This window comes from Brachionichthys hirsutus, unplaced genomic scaffold (assembly GCF_040956055.1).
Source record: "Brachionichthys hirsutus isolate HB-005 unplaced genomic scaffold, CSIRO-AGI_Bhir_v1 contig_832, whole genome shotgun sequence".
NCBI lineage: Eukaryota > Metazoa > Chordata > Actinopteri > Lophiiformes > Brachionichthyidae > Brachionichthys > Brachionichthys hirsutus.
In genome coordinates, this window is record NW_027180440.1 from 45,321 (window position 1) to 72,981 (window position 27,661).

At 40.3% G+C, this 27,661-nt stretch overlaps 3 protein-coding genes across 3 annotated transcripts; 1 reads left to right on the top strand and 2 right to left on the bottom strand.

Moving 5' to 3' along the window:
* On the top strand, positions 1 to 5,997 carry LOC137914935 (sodium-coupled monocarboxylate transporter 1-like). The gene is made up of 15 exons (XM_068758421.1): positions 1 to 354; positions 1,173 to 1,238; positions 1,421 to 1,472; positions 1,768 to 1,835; positions 1,985 to 2,139; positions 2,296 to 2,436; positions 2,524 to 2,653; positions 2,746 to 2,834; positions 3,041 to 3,153; positions 4,016 to 4,083; positions 4,169 to 4,255; positions 4,906 to 5,099; positions 5,481 to 5,590; positions 5,710 to 5,795; positions 5,884 to 5,997. Exons 1-15 carry the CDS (start codon positions 1 to 3, stop codon positions 5,995 to 5,997), a joined length of 1,827 nt encoding a protein of 608 aa, XP_068614522.1.
* Positions 5,998 to 8,542: 2,545 nt separating this feature from the next.
* Positions 8,543 to 16,068, bottom strand: LOC137914936 (synaptonemal complex protein 1-like). Its single transcript, XM_068758422.1, is given in 35 exon segments — positions 8,543 to 9,272; positions 9,375 to 9,425; positions 9,536 to 9,637; positions 9,726 to 9,794; positions 9,905 to 9,958; positions 10,189 to 10,335; positions 10,423 to 10,509; positions 10,612 to 10,686; positions 10,782 to 10,874; positions 10,969 to 11,079; positions 11,177 to 11,209; positions 11,211 to 11,282; positions 11,380 to 11,444; positions 11,524 to 11,584; positions 11,665 to 11,727; positions 11,804 to 11,885; positions 11,960 to 12,037; positions 12,125 to 12,238; positions 12,323 to 12,426; positions 12,558 to 12,662; positions 12,744 to 12,860; positions 12,960 to 13,021; positions 13,086 to 13,153; positions 13,241 to 13,425; positions 13,505 to 13,599; positions 13,990 to 14,098; positions 14,178 to 14,251; positions 14,363 to 14,429; positions 14,543 to 14,601; positions 14,711 to 14,784; positions 14,872 to 14,939; positions 15,087 to 15,251; positions 15,368 to 15,411; positions 15,508 to 15,562; positions 15,925 to 16,068. Coding segments are annotated over 35 exon segments (3,066 nt in total). The 5' UTR covers positions 16,051 to 16,068; the 3' UTR covers positions 8,543 to 9,140.
* A 2,193-nt stretch (positions 16,069 to 18,261) lies between these two features.
* On the bottom strand, positions 18,262 to 21,798 carry LOC137914937 (monocarboxylate transporter 1-like). The gene is made up of 4 exons (XM_068758423.1): positions 21,582 to 21,798; positions 19,571 to 19,714; positions 18,597 to 19,370; positions 18,262 to 18,497 (listed from the first exon to the last, which is right to left on the bottom strand). The coding sequence occupies exons 1-4, from the start codon at positions 21,796 to 21,798 to the stop codon at positions 18,262 to 18,264; spliced, it is 1,371 nt and encodes a 456-aa protein (XP_068614524.1).
* Positions 21,799 to 27,661: the final 5,863 nt, after the last annotated feature.

The following is a 27,661-nucleotide window of genomic DNA, read 5'->3' on the forward strand; positions in this document are numbered from 1 at the left end:
ATGGTCGGCACAGGTGGCTCAGTGGCCCCGTTCTCTGAGTGGGATTATGTGGTGTTTGTCGGAACCATTTTGGGAGCGGCCGCCGTCGGCCTTTTCCAAGCGATCCGAACCCGTAAGGAGGCCAGCAGCGCTGAGTTCTTGCTGGGAGGGCGGCAAATGACGGCTCTGCCAGTCGGCATGTCGCTCACGGCCAGCTTCATGTCTGGCATCACCGTTATCGGCACACCTGCCGAGGCCTACTGGTTTGGAACCGCCTTCTGGCTCTTTGGCTTCGCCTACGCCTTCACGTCTACCGCCACAGCAGAGATCTTTGTCCCACTGTTCTACAGAATGGAGATCACCAGCGTCTACGAGGTAAACAAATACCACAACCTGCAATTTATATAGATGCACAAACCAGCGAGAAAAGACTGTAGAGCTTTTAGAGTAGTGGGACTGGCCTGCGACCAGGTTGTTAAGCAGTAAGTGATATGATAAAGAATTATTGAATGCATATACGTCAACGACGCCCCTCTTGACATGTAATCTCTAGTGAATCTAAAATTTGAGAGACTGAGTTTAACTCTATTACAGACCTTTTTAACCTGTTTTTTGAAATCAAGTTGTGAATCTATAAGGACTCCGAGGTACTTTTATTCAGAAACAATCTGCAGCATTTCCCCCCAAAACAAAGACATCTGGGTCAGCACCAGAGCACTTTGTCTTTGAGAAAAACATGCAGACCGTTTTCCATACATTTAATTGCAAACAGCACTGCTGTTCAGATATATCAACAACATATACAGTACTTGAAGTACTGGTGATCATTTCATGTTCAATTAGTTCCGTTTTTAATTGTGCTATACTGTACGTGGATCAGGGTGGCAGTGGCAGGCAGCAAGAAGGTCACAGGTTCAAATCCGACTTCTCCGGCTTCCTCCCACCACCACAAACATGCAGGATTTTGAGGACCTGCCACTCACAGGGGGGTAAACAGGCTTGTTGAAAGCTGAGGGGAAGTCAGCAAACAGGGGCCCGACAGCAGTGCAGGGGAGCGCCAGATGTTTGCGGTGAAACCCGGTTAGGGTCCCGAAACCAGCGCATCCGGTTTCATGTATGTTTAAAACGACGTTCCTGTTGAACCAGATCCTCGCTGCAATGATGTGTGACTCCTCATTCCTTCTCATTCCCAGTACCTGGAGCTGCGCTTCAGCCGTCCCATTCGGATAATGGGAACGTCGGTGTATGTTGTACAGACGGTAAACAAACATGCTTTTATTAATGAAAGAGGAATATTCAGTATTATGGAGAATGGAACAAACATCCATAATTAACATGCTAAATGTCGCCCCCCCTTTGACTTGTTAATTTTATTCCACATGAATATGGATGACATAGCTGTTGTTTACAACAATCAACTAATGCTTTCTTCCTCTCTCAGATCCTGTACACCGGTATGGTCATTTATGCTCCAGCTCTCGCTCTGAATCAAAGTAAGACAGGTTTTTTTTACACTAACCACAGGAAAAATAAAGTTGTTATTTTTTGCATCTAGGATTCCAGCCTCAAATGCCTCCTTGCAATGCAAGTGTCCCATGCAGTCTCTTTAGAATCATCTGATACGGCTGCATTTGCTTTTCTTTTAATCTTAAAGCACCGTAAACGTAATGCAATGTGTGTTTTTGTTTTGAACGGCTCTTAAAATCTACAAAGCATCACGTGTTATTACGCCTAAATAAGGCTGTTGCATTTTCTTCATTCTAATAATGCATCTTTATTGTTTCTCAGTCACAGAACTCGACCTCTGGGGGGTGCTGGTCGCTACGGGAGTTGTGTGCATTATCTACTGCTCTTTGGTTGGTTCTGTGCATCACAACATATTTTATCTCCTCATTGTCAGACACAGGCTATAATCGGTTGTCTGCATGTTTGACCGATCACAGTTAGCCTCAACTACCCAAAGGTTAAAAACCCTAAACTGGTTCCAACGTACTTTCTGTTCCAGGGTGGCCTGAAAGCTGTAATCTGGACGGACGTGATGCAGATGGTGATCATGCTGGCGGGGTTTGTGGCTGTCATAGCGCGAGGAGCCGTACTGAGGGGAGGCCTGACGCAGGTCTGGGAAGATGCCGGCAAAGGAGGCCGACTGGAGGCGTTTAAGTGAGTGCGAGCCAACGTCAGTGTCTTTACTGGTTCGCACGTGTCCCACATGGGCGGAAAAGTAAATACCAAACGATTCCTGCTGATTGCATCAAAATTACAATCCATGTTGCTCAATGGGGTTTTTTTTTTTTGGATCACCCACACTTCACGCAGCTTTGACCCAGATCCTCTGAAGCGGCACACTTTCTGGAGCATCATCATCGGTGGCAGCGTGACATGGCTGTCCATCTACGCCATCAACCAGTCCCAGGTGCAACGCTACATCTCCTGCAAAACCTTAGGACAAGCGAAGCTGTGAGCCTTCCTGCAGTGCCATGCGGATACGCTGTTGGCTGTGAGTGAAGCCTCATGCACTGATCAGTCGTCTTTCATCTCCCGCAGGTCTTTGTATATCAACTTGGTGGGGATGTTGGTAACTTTGAGTCTGGCCATGCTGTCTGGTCTCACCATGTACTCGATTTACAGGAAGTGCGACCCTTTCACAAACGGTGACGTGTCTACCCGTGACCAGGTAAATGCAGCTGTTTCTGCACACATTGCGATTTGTTTTGTTTTGTAAGAGGATTAACAATAAAAAAAAAATGCTCCCTATATGTGAACCAGTTGCTGCCCTACCTTGTGATGGATATTCTGGCAGATTACCCGGGAATCCCTGGCTTGTTTGTGGCGGCCGCGTACAGTGGGACCCTTAGGTGACGCCTGCCGCCATCAAGGAACATTCAAAGATGAAATCTAAAGTTTAGGAAGGAATGAGCTGTTCTTACCAGAGAAAAGTCAATATCATTTGTTCCAAAAGGTTATCAATGCACGATTCATTTTCAGAAGCTACACCATCCATGCACTGCCCAGAGCCAATCACATCTGCAATCTTAACTGCTATGCTTATATGGTTTTTCAGCACAGTGTCGTCCAGCATCAATGCCCTCGTTGCTGTCACTACGGAAGACCTTGTTTTGCCACTGTGCAAAAACCTCTCACAGAAACACGTGTCCTGGATGAATATGGGCCTGAGTAAGTCCTAAGCAGCAAAAAAAACTCATTTGTTTACAGGAAATAGTGTTGATCAATCACGATGAGCAACCTGCAGGTTACCAGTAGGTACCACATTATCTTATCTTGTTATTCTGAGCAGGTAGTAAAAAAAAAAACTGTTTGCCATTCCAGTTGCAACATGTTTGCAGGAGAAACAGGAAGCCTGAAAGCTGAGAATAAAGAAAGTCTTGTTTATTCAAAGACAGAATTGAACCAGAAGTTTTTGTATCGCAAATATTGCAGGAAAAAAAAAGAAAAATACACAAACTTTGGCTGATGTTATGAAAGTAACGTCTGTCATCAAATGTATTTACTGTGAAAATACTGGACATATTAATTTGGGCTCTGTCGAACTGTCCCCAGTGAAATAATCAGCATGAATCATGCTGTCTGCTCAGATCCTTTCAAGGTTGTTGTTTTCAGCAGGAACCATGAAAAGTTTACATCTGTGCTTTCTTTTAAAGTCTCCCAAGCTGCTATTCATTGACGCAAATACAACCATGACCGTAAAACAAAGATTTTATTGGAAGGTTTTACGTTGTTCATGTTGTCCATGACCCATAAAGTCCCTCAATTCAAGTAGTCACATGTCGAATGAAACACAGCTCTATTCAAAACACATTTTAATGTGCTATTTTATATTAAATGTTATCAATATTAGCATTGAACATATAATTTATTGGGAGAGTAAGTGTCTCAAAAACACGTTTCTGTGGTATTAAAGTATAATAAATAATACTTTTTAATCGGATATCACTTTGTATGACCACACGTGTGATAGATTTTGCACCAAAAGTTTAACATCTTTACTTTCATTTCCCTCATCATCCCACCTTAACAGGTGTTTTCTTTGGAGCCTTGTGCATTGGAATGGCTGGAGTTGCATCACTGATGGGAAGCGTTTTGCAGGTAGACCACACCGCCATGCGCTTTGAGCTCCACAGCTCCAACAAGTGGCAAGTATTAACACTGCACAACTGATGTCTGTTCCCAGGCGGCTCTGAGCATATTTGGCATGATCGGCGGGCCTCTCCTTGGTCTGTACCTGCTGGGCATGCTGTTCCGCACATCTAACTCAGTAGTGAGTATTTCCTCTTTTCACCAGAATAGCTGCACAAAAAACAAACAAACAACCCTTTTTACGGTACCCACGGTTCGAACCACAGGAAGAGTTTTTGTCTGACTGTATGTGGGGTGAAAATGTGGAATAGTTTGAATGTTGATCACAAGCAATGGCAAAAATATTCAAAAGTTTAAGTTAATTTACAAACGCATGGTCTTGTCTCAGTACAGAAAGGGCGGGGCTTAATGTTAATACTGGCCTATTATATAAATGCCTTCTTCTTACCATTGTTGGTATATAATTATTGAAATATATTGTATATAAAATATTGCTTATTAATTATTTAGTAATATGTGCTATATATAAATGTTCCTAAATTGTTTCGTTTTTTTTTTTACATTATTAGAAGTCCAATAGATTTGACATCTTAGTTGTATAATGGGGTTGGGATTTAATAAGTTATCTTCTTCCCACTCCTTTTCAAGCACTATATAATGAATTATTTGCTATTTCTTTTGGACATATTTACTGTTTTTTTGGTGCCGATATATGGTTTCTTGTACATGAAAATGTATTTATTTTATTTTTTATTCTGCTTGAAAACTAAACTAAACCTCTGATAACCCCTGAACAGGAATGGCTTGACTGAAATCTTATTTACTTTTCAGGGAGGACTTGCGGGGATGATTGTTGGCCTTGTGTTGACTCTGTGGGTGGGGATTGGAAGTCAGATATACACACCCACAGCTGAAAAGACAAATCCTCTCCCACTCAGCACTGTCGACTGCAACAGCACGGCGGGTCAAAGTGCCACTACAGCTTCTCCGTGGACCAGCCCAGTGACGCTGACCTCACAGCCTGAGTGAGTCGCGTGTCTGAAGGCTCATCAAGAGCCTGATATGTTCGCAGCAACATTAGTCATTAGCTTTGCAGCAAATAACTGAATTGCTAAAGTGATTCAAGGCGTTTGCTAATTCATCACAAAAAAAAGCAAAGACCACTCAATGAAATCAAATGTATGATTTATTAAGCAGCCCTTTGATCTAGCTGCAGATCAGTCATCATGAATGTGATTCTTTTCTCTAATGTTCATATGATGGCGTGGAAATCTTCAAAATTTGACTCAATGTCCAATAACAATATACACTAAAAAAAAAAAAGTGTTCCTTTCTGCCTCCTCGCCTCGTGGCAGGGATCATAGGAAAATAATTGATGAAAACTAACATGTTTTCCATCGTCCCAGTGTCAGACCACTTCTAGCAGACTCCTGGTACTCTTTGTCCTACCTCTACTTCGCTCTGCTGGGCACGCTGGCCACAGTCGTGTCTGGCCTGCTGGTGAGCGCAATGACAGGTGAGCATTTATTTTCTCGCCAGCATATCCCACTTAAGAGGCACACTGACGTTTATGTGGTCTAAACATTTAGCATCACATTTCAAATGCAACATAAAACACCAGGCACTTGTTTCCAGGCGGATGCAAGCAGGAAAACTTAAACCCCGATCTGTTGCTGAAGCGCAGTGACCTGATTTGCTTCAGCTGGTGCGGCCAATCAGAGGTGGGCGACTCAAAGAGAGGCGGTGTTATGAACCAAACTACTTCCTGTTTATTCTTGCCATTAATAGTTTGCTGAATCTTCTCTACAGGAATCAAACGTCACAGAAGAGGCTGGAAGAGACCTTCATATGGAAGCTGACAACCCGGCATTCATAGACTATGATATGACAAGTAAACACAGTGAACAGGCTACAAAGCTGTAAAGCTTTATTGTTCTGAGACTCATTGCATTTGTTTTTAACAAACAAAAAATGCCAGCCACAATTTCTGTCACTTTCTTGTGTTTACTGTAATTTGAAAAAACAAATCCAATCAATTCTGTCCCTGAGACAAAGTATCATGTGTACAGTAGCAGAATAAAACAATAAATGTATCTGAATTTAACACACTAGCAGGCAGTTGGTGTTTCACTTTGACTAAACCAGGCGGTAAAAAAAAGCATTTAAGACACCTGATTGATTTGGCTGCTCCTGTTGAACAGTGATGTGGCAACTTTAATGGCCCCTTTGTCTGCACCTCGCTGTGTTTGTTCACGCTGACACGGAGACAACCTGCTGATACTGTAGTTATTTATAATATGAATGATCGCATTAGTTTTGAAGGAACAGTGGCCATTTGTCTTCGAGCTTTTTGTGTGTTGCCTCTTTACTAATTGTAAAAAAATGAGTCACAAGTTCTGCTTTTTAAAATTTTGTTAAAAGTTTGTTGAATAAAAATACCCACAAACAAGCGTACAAATGACTGTGATACGCTGTCAATGCTCTTGTATTCAGGCCTGTAAAATTCATGTTGAACCAAAGCAGGAGAGGGAGAAACAGAGTCTGATCAAAGATCTGGCTAACACAGTAACCCTGCTCCTCGTCTCCCTGGCAACATACAATAGAAGTTTACAAAGCACCGGCCTGCCCACTTTTACAAAACGCTATGCTGACAAATGAAGCATTCAGCGTCTCAGGTTCTGAGGAGTGGAGCCGAGGAAAATGAACTAAGCTCTGTTTTCACTGATACAGGTGAGGGAATTTCCTCCTTATAGAGCAATACATTCTGAATAAAAGTGATTCCATGGCTTTGACCGAGTCAAGTTTTCAAAGGAGAGATTATGTTTCCATTGACAGAACACCAAAAGATACTTTATTTTGTGGGTATATGGTCAGTAAAAATATATTTCTTCCAGTACTTCTGCTCAAAGTAAACTGTAATATTTGGAAGAGCATTGTACATGTTTCTGGACTGCTGTTACCTTTGGACACTGCGAGGGGTTAAACCAGTGGTCCCCAAACTACGGCCTTTCCATACAACATGAGTGGGGTGGGGGATCAATAATGGTATGGGGTACATTTAAGAGCGGTCATTAATTTGATATTTTGTTTCCTAAAATAATAATAATAATAATATTGACAGTGGAGAATATATTAATATTCTGAAGAAAAGCATTATTCCTTTCATTTGGGACGATCTTAATGATTATTACATAGAACCAGAAAGGTAATGTTCCATGGACGTTTTTTCTGTGACGAACCCGGAAAGGTTTATTTGGTTATTATTTATTTTATTAATAGTGTTATTTATTTCCCGACTTTTCTTCTGTGAAGAAAGGATTATTTGGTGGCTGTCAGTAAAACAATAAATGTAGGCACCCCTGCCATCGTCACACTTTTTCAGTACAAACTGACTAAGGAAGGAAAAGGTTATGTGGCCCTCACAGGAAAACGTTTTGGGACCCCTGGGTTAAACTATTACGGAGATAGAAAGAAAATAATAAGAAAAGATAATGTTTTAGTGTTTATTTTATTTGTTCCCTTCTCTGTTTCAGAGTTAACAGCTTCGAGGTTATGGATGCCATCTCTGCCGCCCTGGCTTGTCTTCTGGCGCTTTCTTCTGCTGTGATGCAACCAGGAAAAGGAAATTTCACAATCGTACCGACAGTCACGAACTCTGAGCCGTCTCCTCTGACTAACCAGACACACACTACCACAACGGTGACTTCCCTCAACTCTACTGTTGATGCAACTGGTACATCAAAGCCGACTCCAGTTGCCAGGTCAACACGGCACGATGAAACGGCCGCAAGCCGTTTCCAGGCTTCAGCTTCGACACCAGTCATAACAACACCTCACACTCCATCGTTTACCACAATGACACCAGCGAAACAGTCCGCAGCGGGTCACGCAAGTTCACCCGATACAACAGCAATGACTCTTAATTCATCGGTGACTGTCGACAGGAGCTCGGATTCATCGGACGGAGCCTCACAAGGTAAACAAGCTGTTTTGTGATGTTATTGTTTGCCATATTTTTCTTACCAGCTTTGCAACTAAACTTTTCAGACACGAATATGACCATCCTCTTCAGCATTGTGCTTGGAGTGTTTGCCTTTGGATTGGTTGTGTTCATTTTGCACAAATGCAAACATAAAATCCAAATGTTGCACGAACCTCTCAACAACTCTGATGATATGGGTAAGACGTCTGTCAAACAGTCATCATTAGCAGTTAAAATGGCCACCGTTTGATTAGTTGTTTTCCCCACAGATGCATTTGTGGCATATGATGACACACTCGTCATTTCTGGAGGGCTTTATGATGGACGCCCCATTTATGAGAACCCACCAGCAGCCTCACAAGACCAATCCCAGCTGCACCTCGAGTTCCTTCACTGAAGACCATCTGAGAAAACCTTCTGAGCTCAGCAAACAGAGACAATAAAGTTTCCTCATCCAACAATTTATACAAGATGCTAACAGTACAGAGAAAAGCGGGCTGAACAGTGAGAAAGGACAACGACACCTTCTCTGGACAGTTTCAGTTGCTTTTAATACTGTCAAATGCTTCCAACTGGAACACAAAGATGTATTGCTATATATTAAGACAGGAATACAGAACTGTCCCGCACAACTTAAACAGTTGAATATTTACTGTCAGAGTGACTCGACTGCCTCCAGACACCAAACAAACCGAACGAGGAACACAATAACTTAATAATGGAACGGAACTTATCCATAACAATCCTTTCAGTGCGTGTTAACACTTACATCTGCCTGTTACAGAAATATGGACGCTTGATAAGGACATAGAACACTCAAACACAATAAATTAATGGAACAGAACTGATCCATAACAATCCTTTCAGTGCGTGTTAACACTTACATCTGCCTGTTACAGAAATATGGACGCTTGATAAGGACAGAGAACACTCAAACACAATAACTTAATGGAACAGAACTGATCCATAACAATCCTTTCAGTGCATGTTAACACTTACATCTGCCTGTTACAGAAATATGGACGCTTGATAAGGACAGAGAACAGTCAAACATGAAACGTCTTTCATATCGTCCCAGAACTATCTAAGCAAAGATCTTCTCGGTGTTCTTTTTCTTCTTGTCACAACCAGTGACAGAAGTCCAGCCTGCATCTCTCATCCTCTTCATCGCAGCTACCTTCAAGGAGTTCCCTGGTGATTTCTCACTGACAGTGCTCTGGATATGAATCAAATATTAATTTAATGAATTCATTCTTCCTTGTCAACAAATAAAAGGACAACATTTCATTGTAAACTAGCATCACTACAGTTATCTTACCCTTTGAGAGATGTTGTGTTTGGATGAAGGTACCGGTATACTTGCAAAATTCTGTTAAAATGAGAGAAACGCCAGCTCAGACTTCGCTAACACTGGATCATATGAACAACACCAACAGTGTTCATCCTAGAAAGAAAACAGCCGGTGGAAACAAAACTCACCAAGATGTCGTTTTGATCAGAGCTGTCCGACTTGGGATCAAGCTCCATGCTGTTCTTCTCCCAGCAGAATCCCTGGTCAGGAGGTGTTCTTATTCTGTAAGTCTGAGATTCATTTGAAAGAGTAAATGTCAGGAAAAGCCATGAATATTTCATTCGCGTTGGGAAATGTCAGAATGATGAGGTATAGTACTCTGATCTTTGATGTTCCGCCAGCACTGCTTGCTATTTTGAAGGGTTTCAGGGCTTCGCTGTGAATTTTCTATGATGAAAAAGAAATGACTTTGAACTGAATAAATGCTAGTGTTTTAATCACAGACGGATAAAGCTTTGTTATTGTTTACTACTCGATTAACAGACTCAGCTGTCTACCTTGGTCTTTGGTGCTGCTCCGCGTGAAGCTCTGACGGATTCAGGGTCAAATTCCTTAATATGGGACATAAAATATATTTAGCATCATCTCGTAATATCTGAATATACAGGATTGGTTCACTGCTAGCATAGTGTACAATGATAATCTGAATGGGATTAAAGAGGCAGTTTAAAATCTTTACTGAATATGAAAATGTTGTCAATGCAAAATAACCTACTTACAACCTGATTAAGAACATGCAAATACAGTATACTTAATGAGAACTTTGGTGGACTAAACTCACAGTCTTCCTCTTTTCTCCAATAATCCCACCATTGTTGCTGGAAGAGGGGGTTGTCATGGTTCTTGCAAATTTGAACACGTAATTCTTTAAAGCGTTCTCTTTTGGAGTCTCAGAAGATCTCCGTTTTTCAGGGTTTGAGGCCAGTGACTGGAATTTTTAAGAATTATTCTTAGTTAAGGAAAAGTACCACGCGGATCAATGATGGTGTCTTTGTACATGCACATTTTTATTTACCTGCATGTTTGGCCTTTCTGGCAGCGGAGTGATTTTCACTGAGGACATTTCTCTTTTCAGATCAGTTAGCTCAATTTGCCGTCTTTCCTGAAAGCAATGAAAAATGTTTTTAAAAGACTAAAAGATCTCTCAAAAAGAAGTACAACCTGTTAAAAACCCAAAAATGAACTGATCAACATGAAAACACACCTTCTCTGCCACTTCTATCTTCAGCTGTTGCTTCAAATTGTCCATATCCATTTTATGCTTCTCAAGATCCAACTCCTGTTAAGAATTTTGTTTTCGCAGAGTCAGGATAAGATTCATTTATCGCCATTGGTTGTAAGAAAGCATGAATTCATGATACTTCTGCATCGCACCATCGATTTCCTTTGGGAAAAAGTCTCCATCTCTTTCCTCTTTTGCTCATGAAGCTCTGCTGCCTTTTCTTCAACCATTCGGTCATACTGGCTCTAGACACACAACAAGTTCTTTCCATTGCAGCTCGTGTCTGGATGGACACCCACGCTGGTTCAAACAGGAAACCAAACTCTACGGAGACCGTACCTTATGTTTCTCCATCAGTGCCACCATATCTGCTATCTTGTGTTGACACTTGAGCTCCGCGTCCTCCTTGTTCTTGGTGGCTTCTGCTGCTGCCTGTCTGAGCAGTTCAACCTGGAAAACAGCATGGCTTTATTTTAATTCTTATCCTAAAAGGTTAAACAGGCTGCAAAGTCTCACACGACATTGGTGAAGTAACTTCAGTTTTGACATCGACATATAAGACTGATCTAGACTCAAGCTCCAGAAAAAAATCTCTACTGGTCTTCCATTTTCTTTCTATGAAGTTTCTCCACCTCCTCCTGAAGACTGTTGATCTAAAAACAAAAAAGAAACGTACACCCCGCAGGCTATGTCTAAGTTAACATTTTTTATAAATATTAAAACCACAAGATAAAAAAACCATCATCACACCACATCTTCAAGTTGACTGCATTTTGCCTCCTCCTTTGTTTTCTGTTTTTTCAGCACTTCATTCTGAAAGAACAGCAGTGAGATGTTAGCATATATATATATAAGTAATCCTGTTGTATATCCACAGGGTCAGTATACACATCTCCCTTTGGTATTTCTCCAGCACTGACATTTTTGTTTCAATTATTTTCCCAAGGTTGCACAGCTAAAACAAACAATTTGTTGTTATAAAGAAAAAGATAAACAAATGAGGACAGCATTCAAAATGTTCACTTTAATCATCACATTTTTCACTAAAGCTTTGATTTGTTTTTATTTTTCTGTAACTTCCTTCTGCAGAGAATCAAACTACACACAAAAAGAACAGAACAAATGGCTTCCCTCCTAAGATTTTAATAATTGATTGTTAAGTTGGCATACTCACACCATCTTCAACGTTCTTCTGCAGAGTCTCCCTTTTCAGATATTCCCCATGGATGCTGGTTTTAATGGAGTTTACTTCCTCCCTATTTAATGTAAATCCTGCATTTTGTGGGACTATACAACGTTAAATCTCTAGGTGTCTAAGTTGTAAACTAACCGCAAACATTGGTTTTCTTCTTCCAGTCTCTGAATTTCACTTTTGAGTTTCACAACCTTTTCCCCACTCTGCTGAGAAGTCTAATTTGTTACTCACACATAATGACTAAAAGCCAAACCTGATACACAACTACTGTAAATGTGATCTTATATTCGATTGGATGATTCAAACCTGAACGTTTGCCTCACCATTGCAGAGTGGCTCTTAAACTGCTGCAGAACGGCCGTCTTCTCAGCCTGCAGCTCATCCAGGTTGGATAACAGTTCTTTGTGCTTTATGCTTGGGAAATCACACAGGTTAGAGATGAATACTTCGGCTATAAGCAACCGTTGACAGTATTAAGAATGGCTATGAAGAACGTACTCATGCTGTATGACCTCTTTTCTAAGTTGCTCCATCTGAAAGGTACATTCTTCATTTCTTTTCTTTTCATTAAGAAACTGCCCCTCCAATTCTTGCACTTGAATCTGAGGGAGTATGAATATGAGATTATGGGCTAACAAAGACAGTTAAACAATAAGTGACGACACTTTACGGTATAGAATATATAGTCGTTGAGTGATAATGTCGGCAAGAAGAAAATAAATCATATAAACACCTCTTTTATGGCGTCTTTTTCCTTTAAATCTTCTTGTGCCCTTTCTGCGATTTCACAAGCTTCCTTTAGCAGATTGTTTTCAGCAGAAGTGACTTCTACCTTATTCTGTATAATAAATAAAATAATAATCTTGAGCAAACATCCTTAGGTATCTGCATTACACGGGGAATGGTCTGCTGGAGTTACCCTGAATAGCTCAGCCTCTTGAGTTTTCCTGGAAAGCTCAACAGTGAGTTTCTCCACTCTGACATCAGAGACATTGATTTTAGCCTTCATGCTGTCGATAGATTGTAATTTGTAATCCTAAGAACAACATAGTGTGAGTTAGAGTCTTCAAGTTATCTTATGCAGTGATCATGCTATGCTGACATTGATAGATCCAAAGCGTAAAACAGTCGCTACCAGTTCTTCTTCTAGAGTTTTCATCTGCTCGTCTTTCTTTGCACTCTGCTCCATGGTCTCTCCTGTTGATGCAAACATTTTGCTTTGCTTTCACATAGCAGTAAATATAAACACACGTACACTTACCTAAAAGTCTGTTTCTCTTTTCGAGTTCTTCACCGTTTGCCACAAGTTTATCTTCAAGCTCCTTTTTCCTTAAATTCAAGTCGTAACAGGAACATTGTGGCTTCAGGTAAATGTGTATTTGATCGCTGTTACACATTTTCAGGACTTAATTATACCTCTGTATCTCCAAGGCGACTAAATTCTGTAACTCCAGAATTGTTGTCTGACTCTGCTCCAGCTTCTCCGCTTGTTGACTTTTGAATCTGCTGAGCTCCTCCAAGTTGAAATCTTTACTTTCAATCCTCTCTGCAAATTCTTTTTTGTTTTCTTCCAGCATTGCAGCGACATTGTCACGATTTTTCTGAGGACATCAATTCAAAGTGGGCAGAAAAAGCAGGGGACATATTCACTGACAATCAGGAGACTTTCATCACACTCACCTCAGTTTCTTTACAGCGCTGCTCTGCAGAGTGCAGATCTCGAAGAAGAAATCCCTGTTGTGCTTTTGAGCTCATGAGGAGTTCATATTGTTCATCTGTGAAGTTCAGAAACATTTAAATACTTCGTCAAATTTGGTAAATATTTTTCTCCCTTTAAAATACTGTTTTAGTATTCCTCTCGGACCTTACATTGGATAATCATAAAAAGCAAAATATTTTATAACTTATTCTAAAGACGGTTTCCATCTACAGTCATCCCACAACATAAAGACGCTTAATTGAAAACTATTTACTTCAGAGATCTGTTGTTTGTTTGTTGATGTCAGTCAAAGCAGCTGCAAACGTAAAATTAAGATACAACCCAGAAGACTGGATCATCACTTTAACTGAATCATGTTTTCGTCCCACTTATTGGCCTTCAGAGATCCATGTGAGAATTATATGAGAATATCTTAAAATGTACAGTATGATAATCCTGATCTTACTTGTTGCTTCCTGAAGCAGTCTGTAGTGATTCTGGGTTTCCTGGAGTTCAAGAAGGATTTTTTGCAGTTCATTTTCCTTATCCCTGAGTTTGGTTTGAAGCACTTCAACCTGTGAAAGCAGCTGACTATAGTATTTCTGAACATGTGGTTACATGAACATATCTGGAAAACCCTTTTATTGTACAAACCTCCATCTCTTTTATGTTATAATCGTGGCAATGTTTTTCTTTCAGTCCTTCAGAATGGAGCAAGTCCTGTTTGACTGGAAAAAGAAAAAATATATTATTTTTCTTGCTTGTTCATCCAACAATACTTCATTCAATCATGTAAAGTATTTGTCACTGACATGAAAATCCTGCTATGAAGTACCAACCTTTCTGCATCTCTTCTTGGTTTGCTTCTGCTTGGATACAAAGGCTTTCAAATGCTGTAGTTAGTTTCTGAAGAAAAGACAGATATGAAACTGTGTCATTCTGTTTTAATAAAACGTTAAACAATTATTAGTAATTAGTAAATTAAATAAAAATAATTGATATAAAGCGAGAAGAGTTACCTGAATATGACTACTGTATTCCACAAAGAGGTGATGTGTTTCTTCTCTTTCAGATTCAACTACAAAATGTTAAAACATTTTATTATTTTTTCGCATTGTGCAATTATTTGATAGACTTTATTAAATATACTGTAGCTGATTAAAACATTTGATCAAAAATTTACTTACATAAATGCATTTTCTCAGCCGACCTTTCAAAAGTATTCTTGAGAATACTACACAAGTTTCTTGTTGCGTTGTTCCTATATTTAGAAAAAGACAAAATATCTGTATTTAAAACAAGATAGCTGCATTTATTAAGTTAGTCCAGCGCATGTAGTTCCTCATACTTGTTCCTCAAATCCTTATTTTCACTGATCTGGTCCTCCAGTTTTATGCTGAGACTTTCATTTTCAAACTGTATAGAAAGAACAAACACAACAGAATCCACTCCAGATATCGAAGGGTGTTTATATATGCTTAAACTTCAACTTTTTATCAAATATGAAAACTGCATGTGTGTCTCTACAAAGGGAGAGAAACACAAAAAGAAAACTGCACAAACCTGCAATTCCTGAAAAGCTATGCGCTGAGTTTCAATTGTTCTTTTGTTTTCCTGGAGTCTCTTTTCTTTTTGTGTGGCGTCACTGTCAGCTTGGGCCTTCCAACGCTTAACCTTCTCCACTTCATCAAAGAGCTTGGAATAGAGCTGGCCAGGGTTGCAATTATTCTAGAGAACATTCACAATGATGGGAAGTAAATGGACTGACTTCAATATAAACACATAACGCGAAGGTCAGTCCTGTTCTATTTATCACTGTCAGTTTTGTACAATAAAAATGTTACCTCCTCCTTTCCCAGTGGCGGCACCACCTTCATCTTTGGTAAGTCTACAAAGCATTATGTACAATGAGGTTCATACAAATTCATCTGCTAACTTTTAGCTGAAGTTATGCAGACACTGCAGGTTATAAAATAGAAAATACCTTGTCCGGTTGCTTTAGTTGGTGCAACCATGCCTGTACTGTGGATTGGCATGCCCTTGAGGTAAAACAGCAATTCTGACTTGTTATTCTTCTCATGTATTTATGAAAACATATGGCTCTTTTTTATATATATATATATAGATATATACACAATCATCTTACTTCAAGGAAAACAACACCCACAAACCCACAAGTGTGCACACAATACCATATGAATGAACCTAAACATCTAATCCTGTCTGCTCCTTTTCCCCAGGTTGCACCCGTCTCTTTACACACAATCAGTCTTTATTGTTTCAACATGTCAAACACAAATATCTTTCGCTATTTATCTGCAGGATTGATCATGGCTGAGCTATGGTTAAAGTGTTTTAACTCTTCTCGAATTGTTATTCAAGAAAAGTGAGTCTAACTTACCTGTGGCATTTTATTAGTGATATCGCGATTTTCAACATTTCCCTGTGGGAGAACGGCAGATACCTGTCCAGAACTCAACCTGGGGGGCATCAACAGCTTGAAATTAAAACTCCGGTCTCTCTCCATCCTGAAATGAACACATAGACACAGTCTATATATTCCTGAAGTATTGTGAGAATATTCAGATACTTTACTAAATACACTAACGCCACAAAGAAACAGTAAAAAAAGGTAGTTTCAGTGAAGAATTTAAGCAACAGAGGGAGTTTCTTCAAACAAAAAGAAACACTGATGATAATCTTTCAGTTCATGAGAAATATAATTTTCAATGTAAAAGTTGTTAAACAAATATAGTCATTATAGACTGAACAATATTATCAAATAATCACGTAAGGCCGAAACAGTAATAATAAGACAACTGCAGTTCTTTGGATATCACGAATGATTAGCATTGTGGGATAGATAATATAATTATAATAAATATATTAATTGGCATAAAGTACAACAAATAATGTCAGGTAATCGTCTTGTATTTTATATTATTTCCCTCAGTAGCAGTTGATTTATATTAGCCGATGGCTAGGTTAAGAAGTTCGCTTACTAGTAGGTAATACGTGAAGTGACAGGATCTTACCTTGCCGGCCAGCTGACCTTTCTTCAACAATTCCTACGAAACACGAACTAGAAATCAGCTTCGCTACGATAAAAATTAGTAGAAATTAGTTTTGCCTCCTCCAAGCACTAAGTTATCAGGTAAAACCATACCGAGGTTTTACCGAAGCACCAGCTGTGACGCACTTGTTTTACTTTTTAAAATCGAATCTCGCGCGAGCCTGTTTCCCGTGACGTAATGAGCGTCACTAATATAACACATCTATTACCGGACAGGGAGGATATTCAAATGACACGTTTTTTTCTCCATTGATGTACGACGTTTATCTTTGCAAAGTAACTGTGCGTTGCGTAGCAGTCATTTATGATGACATTTATAATTTAAATAGGTAATTTTAAATTGTAAAACGATCTAATGGATTCAAGTTAATTTAATTTAAAAATGTTTTAATTTTTAGGACCCAGATGATAGCTGCCTTCATCTTGCCAGCTCTTAAATAATGGAACTAGAGATGGCCTTCAAATCCCAATGTACAGAAATACACTAAAGGGACACCTAAGTGAAATAATATCTTAAAAGTTTTTCTAAGGCAAGACAAAAACTGATTCTGTCAAACTAAGGAGGCCTTCAGCACCGAGTGAACCATTGGCTCTGCTGTTTGAAACTCACGCCTTTTACTGAGAAGGGTAGTATTGTGCTGATATTTATTTTTGAGACAAATGACAGACATAATCAGTTTTGCACATGTTCCAATGTTCAGCCGGTCAAAAGTAACAGAGGGTTTTATTGTCTCATGACAATCTGAGCGTTATTTGTGTTTGCAGTGAGGCCTGTTGTCATTCATTTGTTTTATTGGGATTGTTAGGAAGTGAGAAAAACCCAATCTGCTAAAACGGAGGCAATGCAGTCAAGTCATTTGCCTGAAAATGCACGTGTTTCAAAGAAACTGTATCAAATCAAAGCATACAACCATGTCTGCTTGATAAAGGGTAAAGGTCATGATTTAAAAATAGTTTTAGTGCATCTCGTTCTTTTTTTTTTTACTGATTGACATAATGTGCTGGACTGGCTTCTTGTCACGTGAAAGTTTATTTGATTTTCCCACTTCCATATACAGTAATTTGCAGTCAGTGGCATATTATGTTAATACGTTACACATTATGCAAAAAGTTATTTGATCATACAAAATGATCAGAAAAAAACATGCTAAAAGAGAAACTAAATGCATGAATAGCTTTGCAGAATATTCAAACTGATAATGGCACTGAGGAATTTTCCAACATGTTTCATACTATCAAGCCAGGGCCATTATAATTATATTTTGAATAAAGTGAGGCCAACACTATAATCATGCACTTTCACAGTGAATGGTTGGGTAATTGTAAAATATAGTGTGGCTCTTTCATTTATTTGACAGTGCATTTAGAAGGTTAACTTACAATAAATGATGTGTGACATCAGTGAGATAATTCTAGACAAAATTCAATATCTTATCAAATATTACAGTCACTGTAAGCGTATTAGGGGTATTTTACGTGGATGATTTAAAGGGCTGTGTTTGCATAATAGCAAGAAATTGCAAGTGTGGTTATGAGGCATCAAGGTGAAGGGAATATTTTGTCTTGGTGCATGCAAGTATTTGGTTTCCATGCGCCATTAACAGACAGGCTTGAACCAGAAACAAAAACAGTATAATATAACATGATCCAAAACATTAGAGCATATCAGACGGTGTCTTCTGTATTCCTTGCTCCAGCCACCTCCTTGGCAGTGTTGTCCTCATTGGACTTTTGTCCTCTCCCTCCCATCCCTGCCCTCCTCTCGTCCTCTTTGTTTTCTTTCCCGAGCAGTCGATAGTTGAGTCCCATACCTAAAAATATGAAAACACTGGCGACGATGAGGATGATCCCACAGCTCTGGTACGTGTACTTGTAGTCATGATAGATGTCTTTTAATTTTCCTGTGAAGGACAAACCACAGTGTATATCACACAGTAAACATTAAACTACGGAGAAACTACACAGAAAGCAATCCAGAGACTGAGAACTGATGAACTCACCAAGCAAAGGAGGCCCCAGCAATACAGGACCGCACTCCACAATTGTGACCAGTCCAACAGCGCTGGAGAAGCGCTGGGATCCAACCAGGTCCATCAAGGTCTCAAACAGCACTGAGCTCAGCCAGCCATAGGCAAACCCAAAGAAGATGGAATAAATCACAAACCCTGAGTACCCTTCTGATAACGGTGCAAACACATGGCACACGCCATTGTACAGCACGGACGCGGCAAAGAAATACTGTATCCTCGGCCGGATCCACTTGGTGTTAGCCACAATGCCCATTGAGGGCCGCGCAAACATATCAACAAAAGCAAGCACAGAGAGCAGGAAAGCTGCCTTCTCCTTAGGGATGTCTTTACTCTTTGCATAATTGCTGAGAAACACAAGTGGTGCAAAGAGACCAAAAAACATGACAATGTTTCCCACGATGTAGAGCAAAAAGCCACGGTGCTTGAACAAGGACAGGTCAATGAAGCCGTTCACGATCCCTGACGCCGTCTTCCCCTCTGCAGACTTGTCTGCAGGCTTGGGTTTTGGGCCTAGAGGTCTCATGAGGGAGCCAGCAACACAACAGTTGAAGAGCAGGCCACCCAGGATCAGGAAACTTCCTCTCCAGCCAAACGTTTCAAAGAGCCAGGTGTTTAATGGAGCCAGTGTGGACAGAAAGATCGGGCTGCCAGCCATGGCAATTCCATTGGCAATTGGCCGTCTTTTGTAGAAGTACTTTCCAATCATAGTCAGAGCAGGATTAAGGTTGAAGGCCAGTCCCAAACCTCAAACAATACAAAGATGCATAAATATATTAATATATACAAGCCGGAAAAATTATGCGTGTTGTGATTTCTTGGTGTTTTCTTAAAAAAAAAAAAAAAATCAACTAAAAAAGAATTCCACTAGATGGTAACAATACACAGCAAACTTAGATGACCCATTACCAAACCTAAATAGAACATAGGAAGTTAAAATTAGGCACCTCCCACCACACCAATGCAAAAGTACAGTGCTTGGACAGAGTTGCAGAAAGAGGCACAAATCAGGCCCACTCCAGACAAGCATCCTCCCAGCATCATCACAGGACGACTCCCATACTTGTTAACCAGGATGCTGCTGATGGGACCTGCGGCGCAAAAGACAAACAGCATATTCTCACATTGAAGGTTAACATTGTGCTGATTCCTCCTCAGTCAACAATGTGCAGTTCTACATTTAGCCACCAGAGAGCACCAGTGCCATGGCTGTGTCTCAGCAAATTCACTTCTCAAATAATTTTTTTGTCGGTGCTGCACTGCAGTAGTTGTGTTCTCTTCTCACGCCAGATATAATGTGACCTGTCAGAGAGAAAACGTGCAAACAATACTGAAACAAACAGATTTGATTGACATTGTGCGTAGCGGCATTTGAAATGATTTTTGTAAATGGGAAATAGTGAGTGTAGTATTGTGTGTGTGTTCATGTGTTTTTAGGGTTAAAACAAAATAAAAAATGTTAAACTGTTTATATATATTCATATATATATATATATATTTTGGACCCCATTACACTAGTTTATAAGAAATACTGACCGGATGACATAATTATGAATCAGTATAAAATACGCATGTATGTATGATTCCAAGAAAATATTCCCACAACATATTACCAAATAACTAAAATACACAAATCCATCTGCAGATTCTAACAAATGGCATAAATGAGCACGAGGGCTCACATGGAAGACGCTTCCGCCTTCCTGCCATAGTCCCTCCACTACCCAATAAGCCTAAATAGAAACTGACAGTTTTTGTTTAGAGGTTGTCCAGACTCATTTGCCAGCACGGTGCAAGACAAAAGGGTTTTTAAATTGTAATGTAGGCCGCCGCAACACCAGCAATGAGTTCTTTCCTACGCCTTGCAGGAGGAGTTGCTTAGAATAAAAAAGGTCGGTGGCAAACCAATGTAGAATATTATGAATGTAATGAATCAAAAATTGAAGGAGTAGAGGTACACCGCAGGAGTAATTAATGAACTCCTACTGCCGATGTGCTCAGAATGCCAAACATTTACGATGACTCCATACTCACCCGTCACGGAGTCACAGCACTGACACACGTTTTCTCAGTTATGTTCGATGAGCGTGCGTAGGTTGCCGTCTTTGCATATTTATCAAATGTTTGCAGTAATAAAAAAAAGGTTAAACAACCATATTGCAAAGGCGTTTATCTCACCTCAGCTGTGAAAAAGGAAATAAACCTGAACAAATGGAGAACCATGATGCACTGCCCTCATAAATAAAAAAATGTGTTAAATCAAAAAATATGCTAAGATGAAGAGTTATTCATAATTGCGTCTTCTCACTGTGTGTCTCGGTGACAAGCCTGCAGGGAATCTGCTGCTCAACCACAAGCAGCATCCATTCCTTTGTGCTGATCATTTAAGGTAAACTATTGGAAGCTTCAGCTGCATGTCAACGTTTTCTTGTCTGAAGCGCGCTTGTAAACATTTATCGAATGACACAATTATCGAATGACAATGATATAGTAATCATTTCATGCTTTTTATCTTTCAGGTAAATGTATAACTCAGGGCAAAATAGAAACTTGGATGTATAAAAGTTTCTCACACTGGAATTTTCCACACAAATGCCACGTCTTTCCTTCAAAAAAGGTGCTTTAATCATAATTTGCCCTGCTATAATCACATATGAGATGATTGTGAGCTGCAGATGGTCATCTGGGATGAGGAGTGCTCCTTTGAAATCCACTTTCTCTCTGTGGTGAATATCACACATATGAATCGATCCTTATCATCATCATCATCATCCTCACATGGCCATCAGGCCTCTGTGACATCACCCAGCATCTCTCATCAGCAACACAACTGACCCTCCAGCCAGGGTGCACAAAGATGAGATGAGATGAATTCATGCGCTCCAAAGACAGGTGATGTTTGCATTTTCCCCCAAACAACACCTCCATAGAGTTTCCAAGCATTGTTTTACAACTCACCTCCGCCGTATGTGACTGCTAACATGATTGAAGAGATCCAGGACACCTGGCTGCTGGTCACGTCAAAGATCACCTCGATCTCTTTAAAGAAGACAGTGATGGACTTGGGGAAGGCATATGAGAATCCAATAGAGATGATGGCCCCGGCTACCACCATCCATCCCCAGCCACCCTCAGGTGGCGTGTAGCCTTGTGGACCATCAGCGGCAGGTGCCATAGTCACTCACAAAACTCCTTGTCTGTCTCAACACGTTTATTTTGTGTTTTTTTTAATTTGGGGTGCTGTGCAGGATAGAAAACATAGGAAAGGAAGTTACTTCATTGATTGTGTTTATCAGTCTTTTCTTTATTTTCTGATATATGTAAACTACTAATTTGGAGAACATGCTGTTATTGCTGAAGACAGTTAGATGGTTACTAAAAGCTTTAATTGAATTCATGTTTTGCGCTCGGCTGTGAAATGTGAATGCGTCTGCATCAACCCCGACTGGGAAGCATCAACGGCGTCACCTGGTGCTCCAGACAATCTTGTTGCACATTTGCTCGTTGGGAGCCTTAAGAATGTACTGCAGTAAATCTGGCCTGCCGAGGAGCAAAGAGGAAGAGGGAAAAATAGAAGTCAGAAAAATATCGCAAAAGTGTTCAAACCAAAATAATCAGTCAGCCTTGAAGATGTGTCTCTCCTTTCTGCACCACAGTGCCTTCGTGGGAACAGTGGTTCTTAATAATCCACAATTCCTTTGCAAGCTTTAGATCCTTTCCAGCCAACAACACACGAGATTCCTCCGATACATCCTCCTAAGCGTTTCTGTACCAAAGACCCATGAACATCCCATTCATTCTCCATTTGGCGATGAACTTATTCATCAAGTTATAGTTTATGTTATTCAAATGTTTGCTCATTTAAAATCTCATTTCCTCCAACAGTTACACATACAGTTTGTTTCATGGTGTTACACAATGATGATTTTTTTTCACAAGAATTATGAGATTGCTCGTTTTCATGTGATAATCGAATTAATGATTTTTGGTTTTTCGTAATAAAATGCATTTTTTTCCCCTGTATTTATCCTCCCAGTAAATGTTTGGCAGCTCTTGTCGACTTTCCTTATCCAACAGCATCTTGTGTGCAGAAGAGATTTGAGTTGTTTTGTTGTCTGACTATAGATGTTTGTCTCCTTCCACCTGCCTTCTACCCTCTGACCTGCTTTCTCTCATATGGCTCTTCATCAGCACCGCACTAGTCTCACTGACAGGGGTCTCTAGCCCCCCCGCTGTGTAAATTCACCAGCATCTAACACGCGTTTTGTATACTGCCTCCAAGTATCTCCGAGTCTTTTCGAATACCTTGTGTATTTGGAGCATTGGCCAGATTTTGCGAACAATATTTCAGTAACGCCACACGAGTTTAAGGAAGGCTGCTCTGCTTTGATTGGCTCTCTGCAAGCATTCACTCAGCTCCCGCCTGCTGATCTCCCACAGCCTCATTTTAAAAAGTGATGAATAAGAGTCCATCTTCAGAGTCAAACAACTCAGTTTAGTGTTTACACAGGGGAGACTATTCCGAGAAAACATTGATCAGACCATGAACACAGGTTGAATTCACACTGCTCAATAGCTATCGTGGGTGATGATATAGCATTTTATTATTATTTGTTTTAGCGAAGAAGGACTTGATGTGGTTGATGAATTAGTTTAATGCTCTGAAAACCTATTGGATAAGTCGGTTGTGTGGAGACAGTGGTGAATATTTCATGTGTTCAAGAACTTTTGCGTATTGAACTGGGATTTTAGTTGCTGCCGTGCAGTTGTTAATGTGTCTCCTGCATAATTCTGCAGATGCAATAGGCAACGGCATTGAAAAAAGAACTTGTACCTCAAAAAGACGTTGACTAAATACACAGGAACCAAAGGGGGTGCAGAATGTTACATTTTCAAGGTAACAACTTATACAACACATATATGTGCAAATATATTTGGGTTTTATTTTCTGCTTGCTTTACATTAGAGCATCAAGGATTTATCAGCATGTGATGAAGACTACGGTGATGAAGAATCCAAATACTAACTGACATATCTGTTATCCTGAACTCTTAATTTAACCAATCAAGAGGCGGGGATTGCTCTTGCTGAATTATGAAATACTGGATAATACAAATTACATTGAATTAGGTTAGCATCATGGGCAGCACAGGTAGTGTGATTAGCTGGAGCTAACGAAGCATTGCCAGTTTTCCCCCTGGAGCCGGTGCCATGCCCGGATAAATGCAGAGGGTTACGTCAGAAATGTCGTAAAAATGTGGCAAACATTTTAAAATGCAAATCAGCATAAATAAGATGATGCAATTGACAAGGTGAAGCGGAGATGCTTGAATTGCTGTGGTGGTGACCCCTCACTGGACAAGCCAAAAGTCCAGTAGTAAGGGAAAGGTCTATATCCAGAGATATGTGTGTCCGTTTGTTTGATATCAATCTGATTCTGTCCTTACAGAAAGTTAAATATACAATATTATAAATACAATACAATAATACTATCGATTTCTCCAGATTGTCCTTCACATCTGTCATGTCCCCCACCCCCCTTTGGAAACAGAAGGCCTGCATAACTCTGAGTAAGGTCAAATGAAATCCTTGCACGAGTTGAGTCACCAGCACGTCCAACAGACGGCCTCAGTATGCAGGAGAAATGCTCCTTACTGGCAGCCTGGTGTTTTTAAAGCATGAAATATTCAGTGGTTGACATCAAGTGATGAATGGAGGAACAACTTAAGCCATGCAGGACTCCAGATAAACTGACAGAGCCATCAAAGTAAAGAATAAAACAGATCATTTCATACTCAAGATTGATTGCTTGGCTCTAAAATGGGCAGAATTGAATTTATTTTTAAATGAAAACTGTTGTTTTATTTCGACCAGGTATAGGAGAATGGAATAAGTAGATAACCGGGCGAGCCATCAATGCAAGCCCGCCTCCACAGTGGTCTAAATAAAGCAGCCAAAGAGGGTGGCCAGAAAGGGCCACTCGATAACAAAGACCGGCAGCGGGTATCAGCACAGACATGACAGGACTTGGTGTCGATGGATGGATGGATGCTTAAATGACTCAACAAGGAATTTGGCACGTGGTTAATGACACAAAAGTCACATGGCCACATGACTGGTGGTAGATGAAGTGTTGAAACATTGTTGCTGGACCTGATGAAGAAAAGCAGAAAGGTACCCATTTCCTTGGAGAACTATAGTCTATCTGTGTGATGCGTTCAGGGACCTGCTGCCTTTATTTCACGGGGACATTTGTCATCAACTGACAGAATTCAATGTTTTACTGGATTGCACTTACATAGCGCTTTTCTACACCTTCATGGTACCCCAGGGCACTTTGCAAAGCCTCACATTCACCCATTCACACACACCATTGGGTGACACGAAGGCACTGCCTGACTTACTGACTATCCAGTGTCTTGTCCATGGACACTTCGACATGTGGGTAAGAATGAAAACAGACTGCTAAAGTGGTGCTGATTTAGCTACATTTCTGTGCTTATCCCGAACACTTTTTTTATTCATTCTCCCTACAGCCATCCTCCAGGCCTCTCATTAATGCATTGCCGGTTTCTAATATGGCTTGTTATCAGCGCTCCTGATTTTGTCTAATAAATTATAAATGAGAACCACATGTTAATATTTGCAAAAGGAAACTGTGCAGTGTGCATGACATAATAAGTATTGTAATAAACTAGACGATAGCGATATGTATTTCATGAATAGCCCACTGGAAATAGAAAATGCATGCAAGTTACTGTAGAGAGGTCTGGCAAAAGTTAAATGTGTGTTTGTGTCAAGCCTCTTACCTTGGCGGGAGCTCTTGAATGAGGCCACGGTGAGCTCCTCAGATAAACAGCCATCTCTTAAGCCCGTCAGCACATTGCAGATTTCATTGAATGGCACTGGGGGTCTCTAAATATGTATGAAATTAAAAATACAAAAAAACACGGCATATGTTTCACAGATACTCCTCAAGTGTTCTGTGGTTCTGTATCTGTGGGTGACAGTCCGAGACCAGCCAGCAGCAGCTCAAAGTCAGACCTCATCTGTCTCCAGTGACAAAAGCGATGCTGAAAAGTTCAGTTCATTCAGCGCCCGGATCAAACAGCTGGATTATTTGGGCCCGATTGTGCTACGTGTTGAAGTCAGTCAAGTTCTTATTGGCTGTGGGAGGTCTAGTGCCATGTCCCTACAAGGCTATCTCCACCCCTTGGTCATGTGCTAAGCTCCAAAAAAAGAAAAAAAGAAAGAAAAGGATAGAGAAATTCACCCCACAGCCCTGTAATGTCTGTGACCTTGGAGGATATCAAACAACGTCTGCACGCGAGGAGATAAGATGCTTTCTAAGACTCTGATTTCCTGTGTTTGCTGATTTATCAGTGCTATTAAAGAGAATACTGAACGGAGCAACTATATGAGAAATCTGTTGGAGGTAAACAGCAGACATTGTTTACCTCAACAACCTGAAAGACAGATTTTTTTAGAGGTCAGGGGTCAGATCCAGTTGAGCTTTTCTCCCACACTCCCAGACAAACTATTATTGAGTCTGTATTGGATCTTGGGACATGAAAACAGTCCACCTTCAAGTTCTTGACAACCTTGGAACATTATTACTCTTTGCAATATTTTATGTCATTGTGTTTTTGACGGCAATAAGAACTTTCCTTGCTTTTCAAACAGAGGATGCAGTAGAGAACCACCCTGCTTCTTCTCTCATGTGCTGGAATGCAATTAAGTGTAGATTTTGAAGAATGAAAACTCTGAGGAGAAACAAACTTGTGCGCAATTAAAAAAAATTGATTTTCAGTAGCTTGTCTTTGCACTTTACATTTTACTGCATATGAAAGACGTGGTTCTTATAAAACCTTGCTTCATACAGGGAAAAACACCACAGAAACATAATTAATGGAGAAACAGAAGAGGGACAAGCATAGAAAATCAGGATTTACAAATTACGATTTATGACAAAAGTAGCGACAGAGGCATAATAGACTGGACAAACAGGGATTGTAAGTACAGATGTTAATTGAGTCAATGATGCTGAGACCAAACCCCCAAAAGCATAATGCTAACAGGTGCTGAGCATGGTCTGATGAATTAAAAACAGTAAAACTCTGCATGAATCAGCGAGAAGTCCTCCATCTGAGAACAGTACAGTACACAAGATATAAGGTATGAGACCAGTCACAGGAGGAGGAGCCATTATGATTTGGTCATGTTGGCTCAGCCTCGTTGAACACCCACACTGACTGTAAACTCATCCTCTTATTCAGCTACCTGATTGCAAAATAAGGCATTTGCAGTAACTGAATGGCAAGACACCGGTGACTTCACGCACTGAAAACCCAGTGCATTATATTTATCATTATGAGTATAATTATTAGAAAAAAATACGCAATGACTTAAAAAAATCTCATCTGTTATCAGCAATTTTGCTGAGGTCTAAAATCTGCAGTCCCTTGTTTACAAAGCAGTAAATGACCTCACTGTGCTGTCAGTGGGATTAAAATAGATTATCTTTAGCACAGGTCATATATAGTCGGCTATAATGAGCTGCAGAAAACCTCCTATATGTACTCAGGCAAGCTGGGATGTCTGCAGTCAACACCACACCAGTGTTCCTTGGTCATTACTTTTATATACGCCTTATATTTCACGGCGCCACCTTGTTCTAAAACACAATGCTCTCCTGACCAGCCCCCCCACCCCCCACCTCATCAAGGGCACTACATGTACTTCCTTTATTAAATAATAAATCTGATCTATACCCATATAATAAGGAAAATATGGTAATTTTACAAAAAACAATACCTGCAGTGTAACAATGAACCAAACAAACATTGCACCACAACCAGCATCGACTGAACTGAGTGTAATTGCACCGTGGCTCACAGAATTGACACTCGCTGGTCAAAGGTCCGTGGCAATTACCGTTTGCCCAGGCAAGATGGAGCAGATGAAAGTGGCGCAAATCTTGGCCTGCTGAACCTGGAGAGAGGGGTCTTCATGAGGGTCGGAGAGACGACAGCATATTA

Excerpts from the sequence above, each read along its gene's own strand:
- LOC137914935 (XM_068758421.1), top strand. The coding sequence starts at position 1 with ATGGTCGGCACAGGTGGCTCAGTGGCCCCGTTCTCTGAGTGGGATTAT. Across the intron at positions 355-1,172 it reads AGATCACCAGCGTCTACGAG|TACCTGGAGCTGCGCTTCAG; the intron begins GTAAACAAATAC and ends TCTCATTCCCAG. Across the intron at positions 4,084-4,168 it reads TGATGGGAAGCGTTTTGCAG|GCGGCTCTGAGCATATTTGG; the intron begins GTAGACCACACC and ends GTCTGTTCCCAG.
- LOC137914937 (XM_068758423.1), bottom strand. The coding sequence starts at position 21,798 with ATGGCACCTGCCGCTGATGGTCCACAAGGCTACACGCCACCTGAGGGT. Across the intron at positions 19,371-19,570 it reads TTGCATTGGTGTGGTGGGAG|GTTTGGGACTGGCCTTCAAC; the intron begins GTGCCTAATTTT and ends GTATTGTTTGAG. Across the intron at positions 18,498-18,596 it reads GCTGGGGCCTCCTTTGCTTG|GAAAATTAAAAGACATCTAT; the intron begins GTGAGTTCATCA and ends TGTCCTTCACAG.